Source organism: Salvia miltiorrhiza, chromosome 3 (genome assembly GCF_028751815.1).
Source record: "Salvia miltiorrhiza cultivar Shanhuang (shh) chromosome 3, IMPLAD_Smil_shh, whole genome shotgun sequence".
Taxonomy (NCBI): domain Eukaryota; kingdom Viridiplantae; phylum Streptophyta; class Magnoliopsida; order Lamiales; family Lamiaceae; genus Salvia; species Salvia miltiorrhiza.
This window is the reverse complement of record NC_080389.1, coordinates 57249359-57264836: the sequence shown is the minus strand read 5'-3', so window position 1 is coordinate 57264836 and position 15478 is coordinate 57249359. Positions and strand designations below refer to the sequence as shown.

Here is a 15478-nt window from a genome sequence, read left to right as displayed (position 1 = left end):
AACCTTAAACAAAATCGAGTTTGTTTATTTCTAAACACCATGAAACGTGCTTCATAAAAGTATGTAAGCATAACACCAACTTTTATTTAATAAGAATAATTAAGCAAAGTAGTACCGAACATGAGAAGCTTCATCTACAGTGGACCACCTATGCGGTTCGTGCAGATAGATATTTTATGAAAAATTGAAGGCAGGCGGACGTAGACGCGCGAAGGGCTCATGTCGCAACGCTTCAAACGCTTTCTTACACGCCTCTCTCACACGCCTCTCTCTATTATATTTATTTACACTCCTTTCCTTCATTTCTCATCTCGCGGTTCTAACAATCCTTGGTCACCGCTGTAAACTGGTAAGCCGTGCGGAAATTAACCATTTCTGAACCTGCTTCATAATTTCGGCACAATACAGAATCACTCTAAATTTTATTTTACAGTTTTTTATGCGCGTACATATATATATATATATATATAATGCATATTAGTGGCGTGATCGGTCAATTTTTTTGGCGGTGACGTGTGGAATCGTAGTGGTTGGTGGAATTTGAATAAGCTCGTTTTGAATTTATTTATTCTTGGTTCGGTTTGTAAAATTTATGGAGCTATGCATTGAGCTATTGAATTGATTGTCCCTTCATGGCTTCATTTGTACTTTGAGTTGAGAATTGACCGATTCAGCTCAATATTTGGTTTTATGCAGTTGATGGGAATTTGTGTTTGAATTGATTGTGATGGCGTTATATGCGGGAGTATGCTCAAGGTCGTCTTTTGATTTTGTTGATGTGCCATTTTCGAGACTATCGCGTGGCACTAATTTGTCAAAAAGACGAGTACTTTTGCCTGCGGTTCTGAGAGATAACAGCCTCCAGAAACAGAGGTCGAAAATTGGATGCTTTGCTTCAAGAGGAAATGCGACTCCTGAATTAGAATCTGAAGAGAATGCTAGTGTGAGTGGCTCCAAGGACGACGATGGTGATTTTAGCCATGTGATAAAGTTCAAGATGTCGGATTTTAAGATTCATGATAGCGTTAGCATTGGCCTTGGAAATCGGGTATGTGAAAGTCTTACTGCAAATGTATCTCTTTCTCATACAATTGATTTTGATCAGTGAGCTTTTAGCTTAGTTTATGAAGGGTTTGTGCAATACATTGTGAATTATACATTTATACTGCAGGGTGATGAAGTAGTTTATGAAGCCACAGTGAAGGAAGCTAGTAGGTGTGTTTTTTTTCAGTGGGATTCGTGAATTATTGATTGAATATTGTGAAGAGTTAACAGTTCTCACACTAGCTTCTTTATGGCAATGCAGTCCCCTTTTTAACACAAGAGTAGTACTTAGGCGGCTGGTTAGTACTGGGGCTAAGCGTAGGGGGAGACGTGCAATACAGGTATGCTCTGCGATACTGTGAGTTGTTGAATTGAGGATCTTTATTTGATTTCTAGTCTTCCTCTTGGAAATTTGTTCTAGGTGTTAAAGAAACTAGTCCGCAGAAGACTAATGTACCATTCTTACTCAATGCAAGTTCATGGCTATGTCTGCTCATCCACAACTGATGACAGCGATTCATTCGTTCTAGTTCATGGAGTAGGTGTCTCACTATAATAGTTTAATTTAATTATTCTGTATTTTTTATTTTTCTCTGTTGTGTCCTAGTTATTTGAATTGACCATTACTGAATAAAGCATTTTCACTGGTGTAATTTAGCATATTCATGTCTTTGAGTGGAATGATTGACCAAGCCAAGGATTTCATCCCCTCCTGTTTTCTTATTTTCTTTTTGTAAACGTACAGTATCATGGCAGTTTGTCTTTGAGACATTGGCTTCAACAATCAGATTGGCTGCCAACTTTGGAAGCTACTATTGCATTGGATGTGGAATCCGTCAGGAGAGTTGGTGATGTTACAGTGGGAGGGCCAGCAGTTTCTCGGCAGTTACGCCTTATTCGAATTTTAATGCGAGATCTATTGATTGGAGTATGACATTTTCCCTAGCCTTGAGTTGAAGTTGTTAAAGGTTCACAATTTTTTGACATGTTAATATTTAACTAGGTGAATTACCTGCACAGCCATGGACTTGCACATACAGAGTTGAGACTCGAAAATTTGCATATTAGCCCTGTTGATGGACATATCAAAGTGAGTACGACAATCAATATGTATAAAAAGGAAACTAAGTATACAGGTGTATAGTGTTAGTCCTTTGTTTACTGCATTAAAATCTCAGATTTAAGCTACTGATCAATAAGATTATATCTTCTTCTTTATTGGGCATATAATGGATCTTATATTTTCTGGCAATTTAAAGAGCATTGTTGTCTTTCTTCTTTGGGTAACCCCTTTATGTTCTTCTAATTGCCACTGCTACCTTAGGTTGGGCTTCTGGGAAATGCTGCTTATCTTCACGATTGCAGTCCCGCAGATGATAGCAAAGTCGATGGCTACATTGATAGGCGAAAAATGATGATCGCATTTGATATGAGGTACCATATAAAGTATATGACACCTTTGTTCTTGCTTTGATATATCACCATCTATTTTCTAAATATGCCTTTACAAATATATTTGTAAGATGTGTTGGATTTATCATGGCGAAAATGGTTCTGAGGGATCTCATGGATCCAATTATGTTTGCCAAGTTCAAAGCATTCCTTTCCAAGGTAGTGCCTTCATCCATATATTGTTTCTTCTTGGAATTGCTTTCTTCTAACTGAAGTACCTTATCATTTTTCCTGGATCTGGGGCTTTCAGGGAAATGACCCTTCCTGCTTGCGTGAGTTTCTGATGCATACTGTCAGCAGGAATTCCTCTCTGGAAAATGATGGATTCCAAGTAAATGCAGTTTTTTTGTTTGGCACTTAATGACCCCTTGGCCCATAGCAAGATGGGTGATGAACAAAACTTATTGCAGATACTTGATAGGAACTGGGGTACTGGTTGGAATTTGTTGTCCCTACTCCTTGCTACCAAACCGTCACAGAGAATAAGGTAGCTGGATATTTGTTACTGTGGCCTAGATTAACAGAATTAAAATATCTTCGAAATTATGTCAAATGATCATTTGAGATTTTGGGTGAACTTAGCTACTAAGCTAGTCTTCTTGTTTGCTGAATTTGGTGAACATTATCTTTTATCTTCGGTTACTCCTAATAGTTCTATCTTTTCCCACAGTTGCTTAGACGCATTGAGACATCCTTTCTTATGTGGACCAAGATGGCGTGTAGATCCAACAATGGACATGATTAGATGGAGCCTGGGTTCTACTGCTGTTCGAATTATTGAGGAATACATTTATGGAAGACAGCAGGTTTTGTGAAATCTCTCTCTCTCTGATGTCAATATAGCCTAAGCAATTAGATAACTTAACTTCATTGTTTTCTGATATTATGGTATCCTTGTTATGTATTCCAGCCCTGACATAAGCATTCCTCTAATTTGCAATGAGGAACTTAAATCTGTTAGCCATCATCACATTACATAGGATCAGCTGGTGGTTCAGGGTCTCAGACAACCTTGTGTGTAGATATTGCATTCTATATGTCTTATGATGTTGAAATAATTTGATGGTTAACTGATCAATGGAGAATAGCTGGGAATGTACGTGAAAATTTCTTTGTCTGGAGAATTGCATCTACCTTTGATAAATGACATGTTATCCAATTCCATCTTTCCTTATTTATGTAAAAGACCTTGATTTGGGCTTAAATGCAAATTTTAACTGATCCATGCAGTTTTATTGCTTAAATGTATGAACTACGCTTAAAATAGGTCCTTTAGACAATCTATATTAACCTCTTAAGACCTTGATTTGGGCTTAAATGCAAATTTTAACTGATCCATGCAGTTTTATTGCTTAAATGCATGAACTACGCGTAAAATAGGTCCTTTAGACAATCTATATTAACGTCTTACTTCTACTTTTCAGCGACAAAGAATAGCACATTTCATTGAGCTAGTGGAGATGTTAAATCCTCATTCAAAACCAAGGGTAAGAAGTTCCTTAACTAGTTATCCTTTTGTTACTGCAATGTCTACCTTTTGTTTTCCCAGTCTGCATAAAATCCTTGTTAGAGACAGTGAAGTTGCTTGCGCAAATCAATCTGCTTTCTATTACTGAACCTATATTTCCCCAAGTTAATAACAATTGGTATGTTGAATTCTTATTTATTTATGTTACATGCCAAATAAATTTTGACCAAGTCCTCTAGTTGTACATGCTTGAACAGTTTTGGCTCTTCATTTCATGCTGATGGATCCTTTCAGTTGTCACTTGCTGATATTTCTATTGGGTTTCAATGTTGCCAAATATGCTGGACTTAGATTGTAGAATTTACACCATGTTTTTTTGATATTAATCGTTATGGCATGCAGAATTGGCTGGATCTGCTTCCTGGTAAATGGCGTCTCCTATACAGCACAGGCCGTCATATAGGACTGACCCTTCGACAAGCTCCAACCCGTCTCCTTATCGGTGATGTGCACTTGAAAGTCTCTAAACTCGCCAAGCCACACGCAACGTTTTCTCTGGAATCCGACATTTGCTTCACAGTTATGCCAGGTACTCGGAACAACTGGCCACATGAAAAAACTGGAACAGGTGGAAGATTACAAGTCACCTCTCTCTCAAAGCTGAGAGCCGGGAAGCGATTGTACATAAAGGAGGAAACAGCCACCAAACTCCATCCAACGACACCGGATATCAGCGACTCTGTTCTGGAAAAACTGACAAGCAAGAAGTGGAGAAAGATCATGCCTATAAAGGAATTCCCTTCGAGTCTACCTGTTGCAAAATTTGTGTCCTCTGATGTTGATATTATGATGAGTCTGGACGAACCACTTACGAGAGACATAAAAACCGCGCAAAATGTGATTCGCGAGGTGAGAATGCAAGTTCCGCCTGAACTGTTTGATCCGTCTAAAATTGTATGTGGAACTTACGTAGATTCAAGGCTGCTTGTCCTTCGAAGTGTGAATGGTTCAGCTGTGTTGTTCACGAGGGTCGTAGAAAATTGTTTATGAACGAGCACTTGTGTAACATACAGACAGTTAGGTTGTTGATAATGCAAGAATTATTGCCTACGTCTCAGACAATTACATGTGATATTTACAAATATACATAAAAATCACATCCCAAAAGAATTAAGGTAAAAATATCAGGCAATCAAATATTTCCATGATTGAAACATAATAGGCAGCTTGGACAAAATATTTCAAATGCAATGCAACAGACAGTAGCTAGAAGCTTGTGATAACAAAATAACGCAATTTCATTAGAGAAAAATTACATGCTACAGACATGACCTGCTTCTCTTAAGCCCTCGTCTGCCCTTCATTCTCCTGACTGGCACAAAGCAGCTTAGGCAACTCATTCTAATCCAATTGGTTTCTAAACCTGTTTCTCTGGTATGCTAAGCAAAAACGTAATAATACAGCAAGATAGCCTCTACACAAGTCATTAAGGTCGCTTCTCATAGAAATGATCGGAAAACTTTCCTCCAAAAGAAGGGAAGCCAATAAATTTTTGGATGATTTGCTGAGATGTAGTTGCATGAAACCAATGAGAAGGTCCGAAGCCGTATTTGATAGTTTACTCATATCAAACCCTGACGTTGCAGATCTGTATATGTCTTCTTGTTGTAAATGTTGCCCTCGTGATCTTCATATTCTTCTTCAAGATCCGGGCGCCATTTATTAAGGCCCTGCTTTTCTTGTATTTTCTCCCAAAGGTGTTTTGCTTCCTACATTGCGATATACAAGTAACATCAAACCGAAACATGTTCAGAAAACAGGCATTGGAAAAAATGAGGAGGTCAACTTGTATGAAAAGTTTGCTTTATGTGGACAACAAAACCCTCTTCGATAGCAATATCCATCAGAAGACAATCATCAACAAGGAGAAAACACAAGCAGTACATATTGGATATTTATGATTTATGAAGTGTACCTCGATTGATGTTATCTCATTAAAGTTCTTGGTGTTTGGAATTCCTAGACATCGCATCCCGTGCTGGTGCCTCCATTCCTTGAAATGACGTTCGTAGGCTCTGCGGCCCCAGTAACTGTGGTTCCCACATATCTCACATTTGAACTCCTGATAACATTCACAAGTTCTTGTGAGGGATAGCAAAATATACCAAGGTTATAACAAGTAATAAGCATGTCAGCAGAATTTTGATGTAAAGTAACAAGTACTTATTATGAACATCCAATTTTTTTCAGTTGATTTATGAACATACAATTGATGAGACATACACACAACCAGAATATCTTGTCTCGTGATATGACAAGTCTTTCAACCTGGCTCCAAACTCTCTTTGATTGTAAACAAAACCATTATTCGCTATCAGAAATGTATAAAATGATGACTAGAAATCAATGGGTATAATAAAGTTTACTTCTAGGCGTTGTATATTATCAACACCAGACTGCAAGCATAAATTGTGATTACCTGGCCAAGCCCATGAAGCTTATACAACCAGTAGGGTATTGGCTTTCCGTCCCAACCCATGGGCAACTTCAGTGGATTGTAGATCTGTTGATCTTCATCGTCACTCTCAGACTCAGGTTGTACTTCATCCTGATCATAGGATTCAAATAAAAGACAGATTATAATTTATATACGATAAGGATATTAGTGGAACCAGACCGTCTAATAACAACTGCTTGTCTACGTAAGCCGACTCCAAAGATCATCTATGCATTTACTTATTATAAGAATACAAATTGGTATGGGAATGAATCATATTAGTACAGTTAGACTTGTTTATTTTTCCAAGATGTCAACATTCAGAAATGGAGCACCAAATGTTCACTTTATAAGCTTGACCTCTAAATATCAATCATATAAAGCATGACAGTTTTTGAGCATGGATATGGATAAATTATAATATCACAGTATTATGCAGTTTTACTATTATACTGTTTTGCCTGTGCATGAAGCTTGCTTTTCTTTTCCCCCTTTATATAAATACGCGCGCGCACACACACACACACACACATAGATAATGCTCTCCTATTCTTATAAGAGCAAGTTCACAGAGTTTGAAAATAGTACCTCTTCACGTTCTTGTACAATTTCATCATATGTCAATGCATGTTTCTTCTCAATATTTTCTTTTGTCCGTACAATCGTCTGCAAAAAGTCAAGAAATAAGAAGTAGAGTTCATTGCTCCTGTGAATACTTCTTTATAGTCCAGAAAATGTAAGTGGAAGTAAGAGTCTGTACATGACATGTAAATGTGCAATATAAGCAAGGAGTGGAGATGACATAGCATGAGCTTACCTCATGCAACAGGTCACACATTTTTTTCATCTTTGCTTCCATTAAGGCAATCTCTTTTGCATCTTCACTTGGTTGTTGGGCCACAACACCACCATTTTGTTCATGTCGACGTGAGCCTTTGACAAAATGTTTTGGATCCAATTTGTCAAGTGGTGTATGCTGCAAGCAAAGAAAATTGATAAGGTCAATGACTTGCATTATACTCAGTTAATTCATAGGCAGAGGTCACTGGTATTATATAAATCACATGCATAAACCCAAAAACAAAAACAAAAGCAAAAACATAACTATTGGCTACGGGACAAAAAATTTGCTTATATAATCACATTAAACATATTTTTTGAGGTCAGGAAAGGAAAACATATTGAACAGCAAGATTTTGACAACACATAAAGATCATTACACCCTAACCTTTGTAAGAAAAAGCCTTTCTGCACGCTGTTGTAATGTACCACCAGTCTTCAGACCAAGAGCAGACAATGCCTAGGAATGGTTATTGGTCAATATCAGTCAACAATATCATCATCATTAATTGGAAACAAAATTATCATTATACTTCAATACATGAGTAGAAAGTTAAGAAGGCACACATGCATTAGCAAATCCAGGGCTGGGTTAGTGGGGGCTGAACACTCAAATTTTTGTACACAATATTTTAGACACATGCATGTTTTTGTAAACATATATAAGTGTGTATCAGTATAAAAGATAGTGTACTAAAGTAGATGGTGTGTTGAGAGTTTAAATGAACATTAACAGTCAAGATGTGATTGCATATATGCCGCCCCCAAAAACCAAAATCCTGGATTCACAATTGCATGTATGCAGGCTTACATCGGATTCAAATAATCAAAAAAGGAAGCTTTGTGCATAAAAACCAGATAATTGCATCCCGCACATATTACTCATCAGACCAACCAGTTCCTTGTTTTGACTTATGCAGAAAGCATTACTTTGATATAATTGTACTTTTTACCGAGATATAGCTTTAAAACTACCCAATCTTTTCTTTTCACGTGAACAAATTACACCCCCAACATAAATACACGCCAAATTATTTGTTTTTCTTCAAAACAGCATGGTATCAATAGGCTAAAGAAGAATGCCACAAAATCTGATGCAATGCAGTCACACCTCCTTTAACTTCTCAGGTCCTACTTCCATTAGCTGTTCAACTGTACTGTAATAATCTAGATCAATCAATGCCTCATGCTGTTTGACATTCCCATTTTCATGATTGTCATTCTGCCATCCTTGAATAAGTCCACTGCTCCATAGCTCTTCAAATTCAGCAACAACCTGCCAGAGACAAAGGCATTCAAATAATAAAGCCAACTGAAGTTAACCCAAAGTTCGAGCATTTATTAATAACGCATCTGCTTCATTGCATCAGACATGCAAACCAGTAAAATAACAAAAGATAGAATATAAGCCCAAAGTTAGCATAGTTCATATCTTATGATTAAATCGGTTTATTTATTTCAAAGAGAAAAGCATGACATCAAATGTGCATAGAGAACAGGAGTCAAGGTATAGGACTAAATCACAATGAGTTTGAAGCTAACCTTTGAAAATATTCTTCCAAGATCTTGCAAAGGTTCTGTCCGCTCAAAAAAGTATATAAGATATTCCAAAATTTTCTGCATATAATCCCGGTATTGTCTGTTCAAAACAAGGGAAAGACATGAACAGTGACCAAAATGAATGACAGAGAACCTGGACTTTTTCTCTCTTTTTGGGGGGTCAAAACAATAGAGATAGAAGACTCGGTTTTAACAAATTTGTAACTAATAAATCTGCTGATGAAGAAGAATGCAAGGCAGTCATAGAAGTCCAAAGATATACCAGCCAACCCTAACTAAAAGAGCAGAGGAAATTTTAGATTGTAACATTCATTTCCAGAAAAATTAACAATTGGAATCATATCATTCAGCAGACTACAGTTTAAGAGAGAATCAAAGTAAAACCAGAGAAGGGTAAACTTATCTAGTCAAGGCAAAGACTCAAGAGAGGGCAAACCACTCTGTGGCTTTAGCTAGTGGCCCCATATATTTGGTAAACTAAAAGAATGTCCTATGACCTCACTAACCTAATTACTGTCAAACATAAATTTCTTTTGCTAATACATTTAATGCAATAATCTGAGTGGCAGTCTTTAGTACCATTGATAGGATCTCTCAGAGATTCCATTTCAAACTATCCACATTATCCAGCAGTTTACGCATCAAGATTTAACTGGTTCTAGAACTAAAGATACACATCAATCTGACAGCCGAGAATACCGTGAATGAAGTATTCAGTAAATCATCAGAACTATAGGTCTCCATCTGCATATACTGTATTGAAGGATGCAAGTAAATGAAAATCCTCAGAGTATCAAATAATAATATCCTCGATGGTTCAACCTATGTGCTAATTGTTGATGTGTACAAGTTACTCTGTCAACACATATGCGTTGCTCCACCGACCAATGCTAATCTAACATCATTTTCCATCATCCCTATGCAGAACTATATGATTCAATGGGTCGAGAGGTCAGAGTAAGGTTGCAGCAAAAGGATTGTAATTTACATTTCTGTCCACGTCATACTTTCCTAATATTAAGATAACTTAAGAAGCTGCTTATGCAGCACCTTGCAAAGGACGGTAGAAAAAGTTGAGGAAATAAATGGAGCTTGAAGACATATTTTGCAGAATAGAAACACAATATAACAACTTTACCTAGTTAATTTCAATTTGCTTGATATCTTCCCCGTATCTGAAAATACATCAAGATAAGCAGAGTACTCAATTTGCTGCCCAAACTTGGAGTTGATGTACTCATTATATAGTTCATGTAAATCAAGGTACCGTCCAAAGGCTTCCTGAAAAAAGCAAGAAAAATTGATAATTATAAAACCACAAACTGCTTGCTCGCAAGATCACAAGTGAGGTTTTTCAGGAAAAAATCCAATGTAAAAGATGGCATGTCCTCTTTCAAGAAACAGAGATTAAAATTGGGATGGTCAGAGAACTTCTCCATCAACCATTGCCCCTTTCCACTTTCATATACTAGTGCAAATCAAAAGTTTCTCATTTTAAGTATGTGTGTTTAGTGTATCTGTTCTTCAATTATTAAAATCAAAAGAACAAACCTCCCCAGTGAACTCAATGACTGGCTCCTCCTTGAGAAGATGTTCATACTCATCAGTAGTGTCGACATATCGCGCAGCTGGATGCCGCCTATGGTACTCCCTTATCTGCATACATCCAATGCATACATAAAAATAAAAAAGTAGCAGAAAACATCAGACAACCCTAGAATTACAAACCTCCTTTAATCTGTCATAAAATGCACTAAACACATTAACATTTGTGGACGTCGAACTCTGTCCACCAAGCGCAGCAATCTCATCCTTCCTCGCATTGTCCTTATCCTCATAAATCTCACCCTATGAACCAAAATAACCACAACAAAAACAAACAAAAATCTCATTCACAACGAATCAATCACTAAATGTACTGAAATTTAGCTCAAAAGCATCAAAATCGCACGAGTTTGTGAGATGTGTCCATAATTTGTTCAATCATGTTGCGAACTCGGTGGCTCTGGTAGAGCCGGTCCTTGTTGGTCGGCGGCTCGGTCTGGAGATCCTTCACGACGAGCCGCTCGAGCCGCTCCACCTCCTCATGCGACGCACGCGTCACCTCCAGCAACGTCGACGACATGCTTTCTTTTGCGCAGAGCTACTGTGCGACGGAGGGTTTTCTATTTTGTGGGGTTTTGTGGAGGACAAAAGAAGGGGGCAAAATTGAAAAGATCTACGACGTCGTTCTCTTATTCGGAACGGCAAGCTGGGAGCTTATTTGCGTAGACAGTTTTTATACCGGGCTTATTAGTATATATCTTCATTTAAATGTACTGAAAATTCAATAATTTTAGTTTGCTCCCTACTACTCCACTTATTTCCGTTTAACAGTAGTAGCTAATTAGTCACGTCTTTTTTTAAAAAAATATATCATTGAATATTTTTATGTGCATTCTTTTATTTACTTCACCACTTGAAAATTTATTGTTTTGCAATTAGTTTTACATCTATAATACATTTATTAAAGCAACGAAAAATATACTACAAGTCTCGTGAAATATATCAATAACTATAAAATATACTACTAGGATTTGATCACATATTATTATTAGAAAAATAAAGTTGAATTGAAGTTGCAAACATGTTGGGACACAAATTTATGTTATTTGCGAAGGCACCCACAACTATTTTCCCACTCCACTTTCCGCTCTCTTAAAAAACTAAACTTGAATAAGTTGTTGATTTCATGAAACAAAAAAGCTTGTGAAATTCTGGACAATGTGGAATTCTACCCAAGATGATGAAGAACAGCAAGATTACTTTCTTGAAGGGACCGAAGGTCTCTGCTCTCTCTCTCCTATGCAGGTATTACCATCAAACAACTCATGAATCAACTGATTTACAATCGATGTATTACTTCAATCTTTCTCTAAAAACCTACTTTGGTTTCACTTTTTTTTGTTTTTGGTTTTCTTCTTAATTGAGCAGAGGATTTATGGATTCGGTGCTTGTTTACTAGCTGGGGTTGTTTGTATGTTCTTGGTATGAGCATCCCACTTGAATTGTTCAATCTTCTCAATATGAAATCCTGCTGAAGTTTGCAGTTTATTGGGAAAGTATTGACTTATTTCATGAATGGGGATGATTTTAACGACCTTTATTTTGATCAATGTTCATTGCAGTCATTGATTGTTTTCGCGATGCCCATCAAATTCGCGCTATTATTTACCTTTGGCAATGTGCTGGCAGTTGGGAGGTACATTGTCATTGTTGCATAATTTAGTGTTTTTGTTTTGTTTTTTTGGTTTTCCTTGTTCTTTTTGAAGTTGGCACAGGTGAAAAGAAAATTGGTGTTCTCGGATCATGGTAGCAAAATTTAAGACTATCCAATTTAATCGTTGTCTCTGCTAGTAGACATGGTTCTAGCTGTTTGCTTGTAATCTCTGCTTAAAGCCTTAAAGATTGGTCTTATAAGTATGTCTGCGGAAGCAAAGTTCGGGTGGGGTGGACATTCTTTTTAATAGTCTCTACATACAAGTTGAAAACTTACTAGCATGAGATGGCTTGTAACAAATATCTCCTACTTGACAAAAGACGGTGGTTTATCCATCCCCACCTTGGTGATGGCAGAACGAAAAAGAAGAACTTGTTTTTTGACCATTTATATGAAGAATCAATGGGAATAGTACATTATCATGATTTTATATATATATATATACACTAATTGGTGAAGTTATGCATTTTCCTTGGATATTTTCCCTGAGTTTCTGATCAGGAATCTAATTGGCAGCACAGCTTTCGTCATTGGACCCAGGCAACAGCTCAACATGATGCTTGATGATGTTCGCGTCTATGCTACTGCAGTTTATGGTGGATGTGTGATCGTGGCTCTTGTTTGTGGTCTTTTGGTAAGCCTACTGGATTAAATTGGATATGATAACCAAAATTATAGAAATATATCCCTAATAAGAGGACTATGATGGGAGTAAAAATGGTTTTCTAGAAGCACAATGGTGTAAAGATATGCATGCATTTAAAAGTCTTTCAACGAAACATAACCTAATGTTTTGGTAGCAGTGCAAGAAATTTAGTACTATTAAATAATTCATTAACCAGTGCTAACACATTTACACCATCCTTTTATGCATATCAACTTAGGCTATTATGCTAATTAATGTAAGTCTGCTATCTTCAACTTAGTTATACCTATTCCCAGTCATACTAGAGCAACCTGATTGAATATAATGTCATATCTATCGTTCCTATCCTATACGAATTCACCTTATGGTTTTTTGTTAACTCGTTGATTGGTATATTCATGTATAAATTATATTTTTACCAAGTGCTTCATCCTATATATTGCAGATCCACAGTAAGATTCTTACCTTAATTGCCGTGATATGTGAAATTTGTGCTCTATTTTGGTAAGTGTTGTATTTTACATCTACCTAATCTTGCATTCTATTGTTACATCTTCTTTACTGTTTCACATACACTACATCTAATTTTTCTAGCCTGTGTATGTTTGTGGAAGCCTATGTGGTTCCACACCACGAAGTTGACACATCTAATAACTTCAACTAATTGATATTTCTTATTGTAACTTCCTTCAGCTCATTGTATTCTAGTGGCAATTACAAGTTTACGAATAGATTATGATTTATGCAAATTGAGGGCTGTATTTTAGTGGCAGATGCAAGTTTACAATTACAAGTTCCAACATAATATATTGGCAACAAACAACTGTGAGTGGTATAGCATTTGGAATTTCATGGGAATTTTCACTATATAGTTTCGACCAATTGAGCCAAGGTCCAAAAAGTATCATATTAATTGCATGAAAATTGTATCTGTTCTAACAAGCACAAGTACAAGTACAAGCATGAAGTCTTTATGCTTCCTCACTTATGACGGAAACATTAATGTCTATCACATGTATGCTAGTCTTCCCCATCTCGTATCCTAAATGTTTACTTAGGTAGAACTTTATACTTTTCGGGAAGAAATACTTTTTGTTCCCGGTGAAGTATTGTATTCCTTTTAAATAGCAGTTGACTTTTGAAGAAATAACTGGTTTTGTTTCCCAAATTGATATGCTTGAATTGAAATTCTCTGAGCAAATTGTGATGCAGAAAAGTTGAACTATGTTATCTGATGAATATCATTATCAGCTAGTATTGGAGATTGTGATGTGATGATGTGCAAAGGATAAAACAACATACTGTGAAAAGTAAGATGCAGAAAAAGAACTAAGACTTGTAAGAAAAACTCAAGAAGTTACCTTCCAAATAGTTGGAACTTGGAAACCTGAAGTGTCACTTTGAACATTGTATGGAAATTAATTTGTCTGATAAAAAAACTGACTTTGCGCACATTATTGCCCTTGAAATATAGTTTCTTCTTTTTGAATATACATTTCTTTGCTGTGTCAGATAAAAATCTCGTGAATCTACTATCTATCTTTATGATTAGTCTGATGAAACTTTCTCATTCCCAGCATAGAAATCTAAGATAGGAGTCCTGAATTTATGCTACTGATTGTAAATGCAAATCGCTGAGTCGTAGAATTTCCAATCAGAAACCATTAGTTACATAACTTTATTAAACATGTTGTGTCTTGATATTCAGGACAGGACAAAAAGTAAAAGAAGAAGAAAGAAGGAAATATAATAGGATGATTAAGATCCATGAGTGTATCGAAAATATTATTTTGACATTTTATCCCTGAAGAAAAGACCTTCTGCAATATCTCCTTTTTGCCAGTAAAACCTTTGCCTTTAAAAAATGTACCCTTTCCATGAGTAATAATTAATTCGTGCCTAACTAAAGAATCAAACAAGACTTGTCTGTCGGCTTTCACCAAATAAGACGTGTATCGCTTAAGTTACAGTATTGCCATTAATCACTTGTGTCTAAATATCTTTTTTAACTTGAAATTGCTTCTGGAGAAAAAGTATCCAACTGAAACAGCTAAAACCTTTGTAAATGTTGTTCACGAGTAAGGGTGAAACTTTAGACTTAAAGTCTTGAAATCGGGGAAACACATAATCTGCTGAATGATAAATGTCGAGTGTGCTCATTATGCATTGACACATTATGCATTCTGGATAAAGCCCCATTTTGGGTTCTTGCCTAATGTACTCATTATTTCAACCATTTGGGCCATTGCAGGTACAGCTTAAGCTATATTCCATTTGCCCGTAGAATGGTGTCTGATCTGACAATCCGTCTCTGTGACACCGAAATCTAGATGACTTAATGCGGCCATCTTCTTCCTTGTTGCCTTCACAAAATTGAATCATCCTCATTTGACTGGTTCTTGGCCATCTTAAATATGACAATTTTCCATTTAATTCTTTATCCAGAATATAACATCAGCTGCGTCGCTCCAAGTTTGTTGTGGGAGACTGATGTCTTTGACGATTTTAAAGATCCCCTGGCTTCATAGGGTTTCATTCAGAACATGTCGAGTGCTACTATCTTCTCAAGGCTTGTTCATCTGGATATTTTGTTTGATTAACGATTTAATTATGCGAGTTTTTTGTGTGTTGTTAGTTGAATCCACTAGCTTCTCTCCACTCGCTATAATGACTTCGTGTTTAGCTTGCATTCGATCAAAATTTATGTATGGA

The 15478-nt window shown here is 36.5% G+C and overlaps 3 protein-coding genes and 1 long non-coding RNA gene across 6 annotated transcripts; 2 read left to right on the top strand and 2 right to left on the bottom strand.

Moving 5' to 3' along the window:
* Window positions 1-166: 166 nt before the first annotated feature.
* LOC131014676 (probable plastid-lipid-associated protein 14, chloroplastic) lies at window positions 167-5074 on the top strand. 3 transcript variants are annotated; one of them, XM_057942721.1, is made up of 14 exons: window positions 167-349; window positions 697-1048; window positions 1172-1215; window positions 1307-1385; window positions 1466-1582; window positions 1790-1972; window positions 2048-2134; window positions 2369-2478; window positions 2568-2655; window positions 2747-2827; window positions 2907-2983; window positions 3167-3302; window positions 3921-3983; window positions 4367-5074. In XM_057942721.1, exons 2-14 carry the CDS (start codon window positions 728-730, stop codon window positions 5012-5014), a joined length of 2034 nt encoding a protein of 677 aa, XP_057798704.1. In that variant the 5' UTR covers window positions 167-349; window positions 697-727; the 3' UTR covers window positions 5015-5074. The 3 variants fall into 3 exon arrangements, with proteins under 3 accessions (XP_057798704.1, XP_057798706.1, XP_057798705.1); XM_057942723.1 differs by lacking the exon at window positions 1466-1582 and having other exon boundaries at window positions 169-349; XM_057942722.1 differs by having other exon boundaries at window positions 319-1048.
* LOC131014681 (uncharacterized) lies at window positions 3639-3934 on the bottom strand. Its single transcript, XR_009098299.1, has 2 exons — window positions 3798-3934; window positions 3639-3684 (listed from the first exon to the last, which is right to left on the bottom strand). It is a non-coding gene; the product is annotated as an uncharacterized LOC131014681 (long non-coding RNA).
* A 170-nt stretch (window positions 5075-5244) lies between the features above and the next one.
* Window positions 5245-11138, bottom strand: LOC131014677 (splicing factor SF3a60 homolog). The gene is made up of 12 exons (XM_057942724.1): window positions 10813-11138; window positions 10590-10709; window positions 10413-10517; window positions 10000-10142; window positions 8844-8940; window positions 8413-8577; window positions 7690-7761; window positions 7279-7437; window positions 7050-7127; window positions 6444-6572; window positions 5940-6086; window positions 5245-5733 (listed from the first exon to the last, which is right to left on the bottom strand). The coding sequence occupies exons 1-12, from the start codon at window positions 10984-10986 to the stop codon at window positions 5587-5589; spliced, it is 1536 nt and encodes a 511-aa protein (XP_057798707.1). The 5' UTR covers window positions 10987-11138; the 3' UTR covers window positions 5245-5586.
* A 74-nt stretch (window positions 11139-11212) lies between these two features.
* LOC131014680 (uncharacterized) lies at window positions 11213-15406 on the top strand. Its single transcript, XM_057942732.1, has 6 exons — window positions 11213-11711; window positions 11835-11888; window positions 12029-12102; window positions 12637-12754; window positions 13212-13270; window positions 15018-15406. Exons 1-6 carry the CDS (start codon window positions 11625-11627, stop codon window positions 15094-15096), a joined length of 471 nt encoding a protein of 156 aa, XP_057798715.1. The 5' UTR covers window positions 11213-11624; the 3' UTR covers window positions 15097-15406.
* The last annotated feature ends 72 nt before the right edge of the window (window positions 15407-15478 follow it).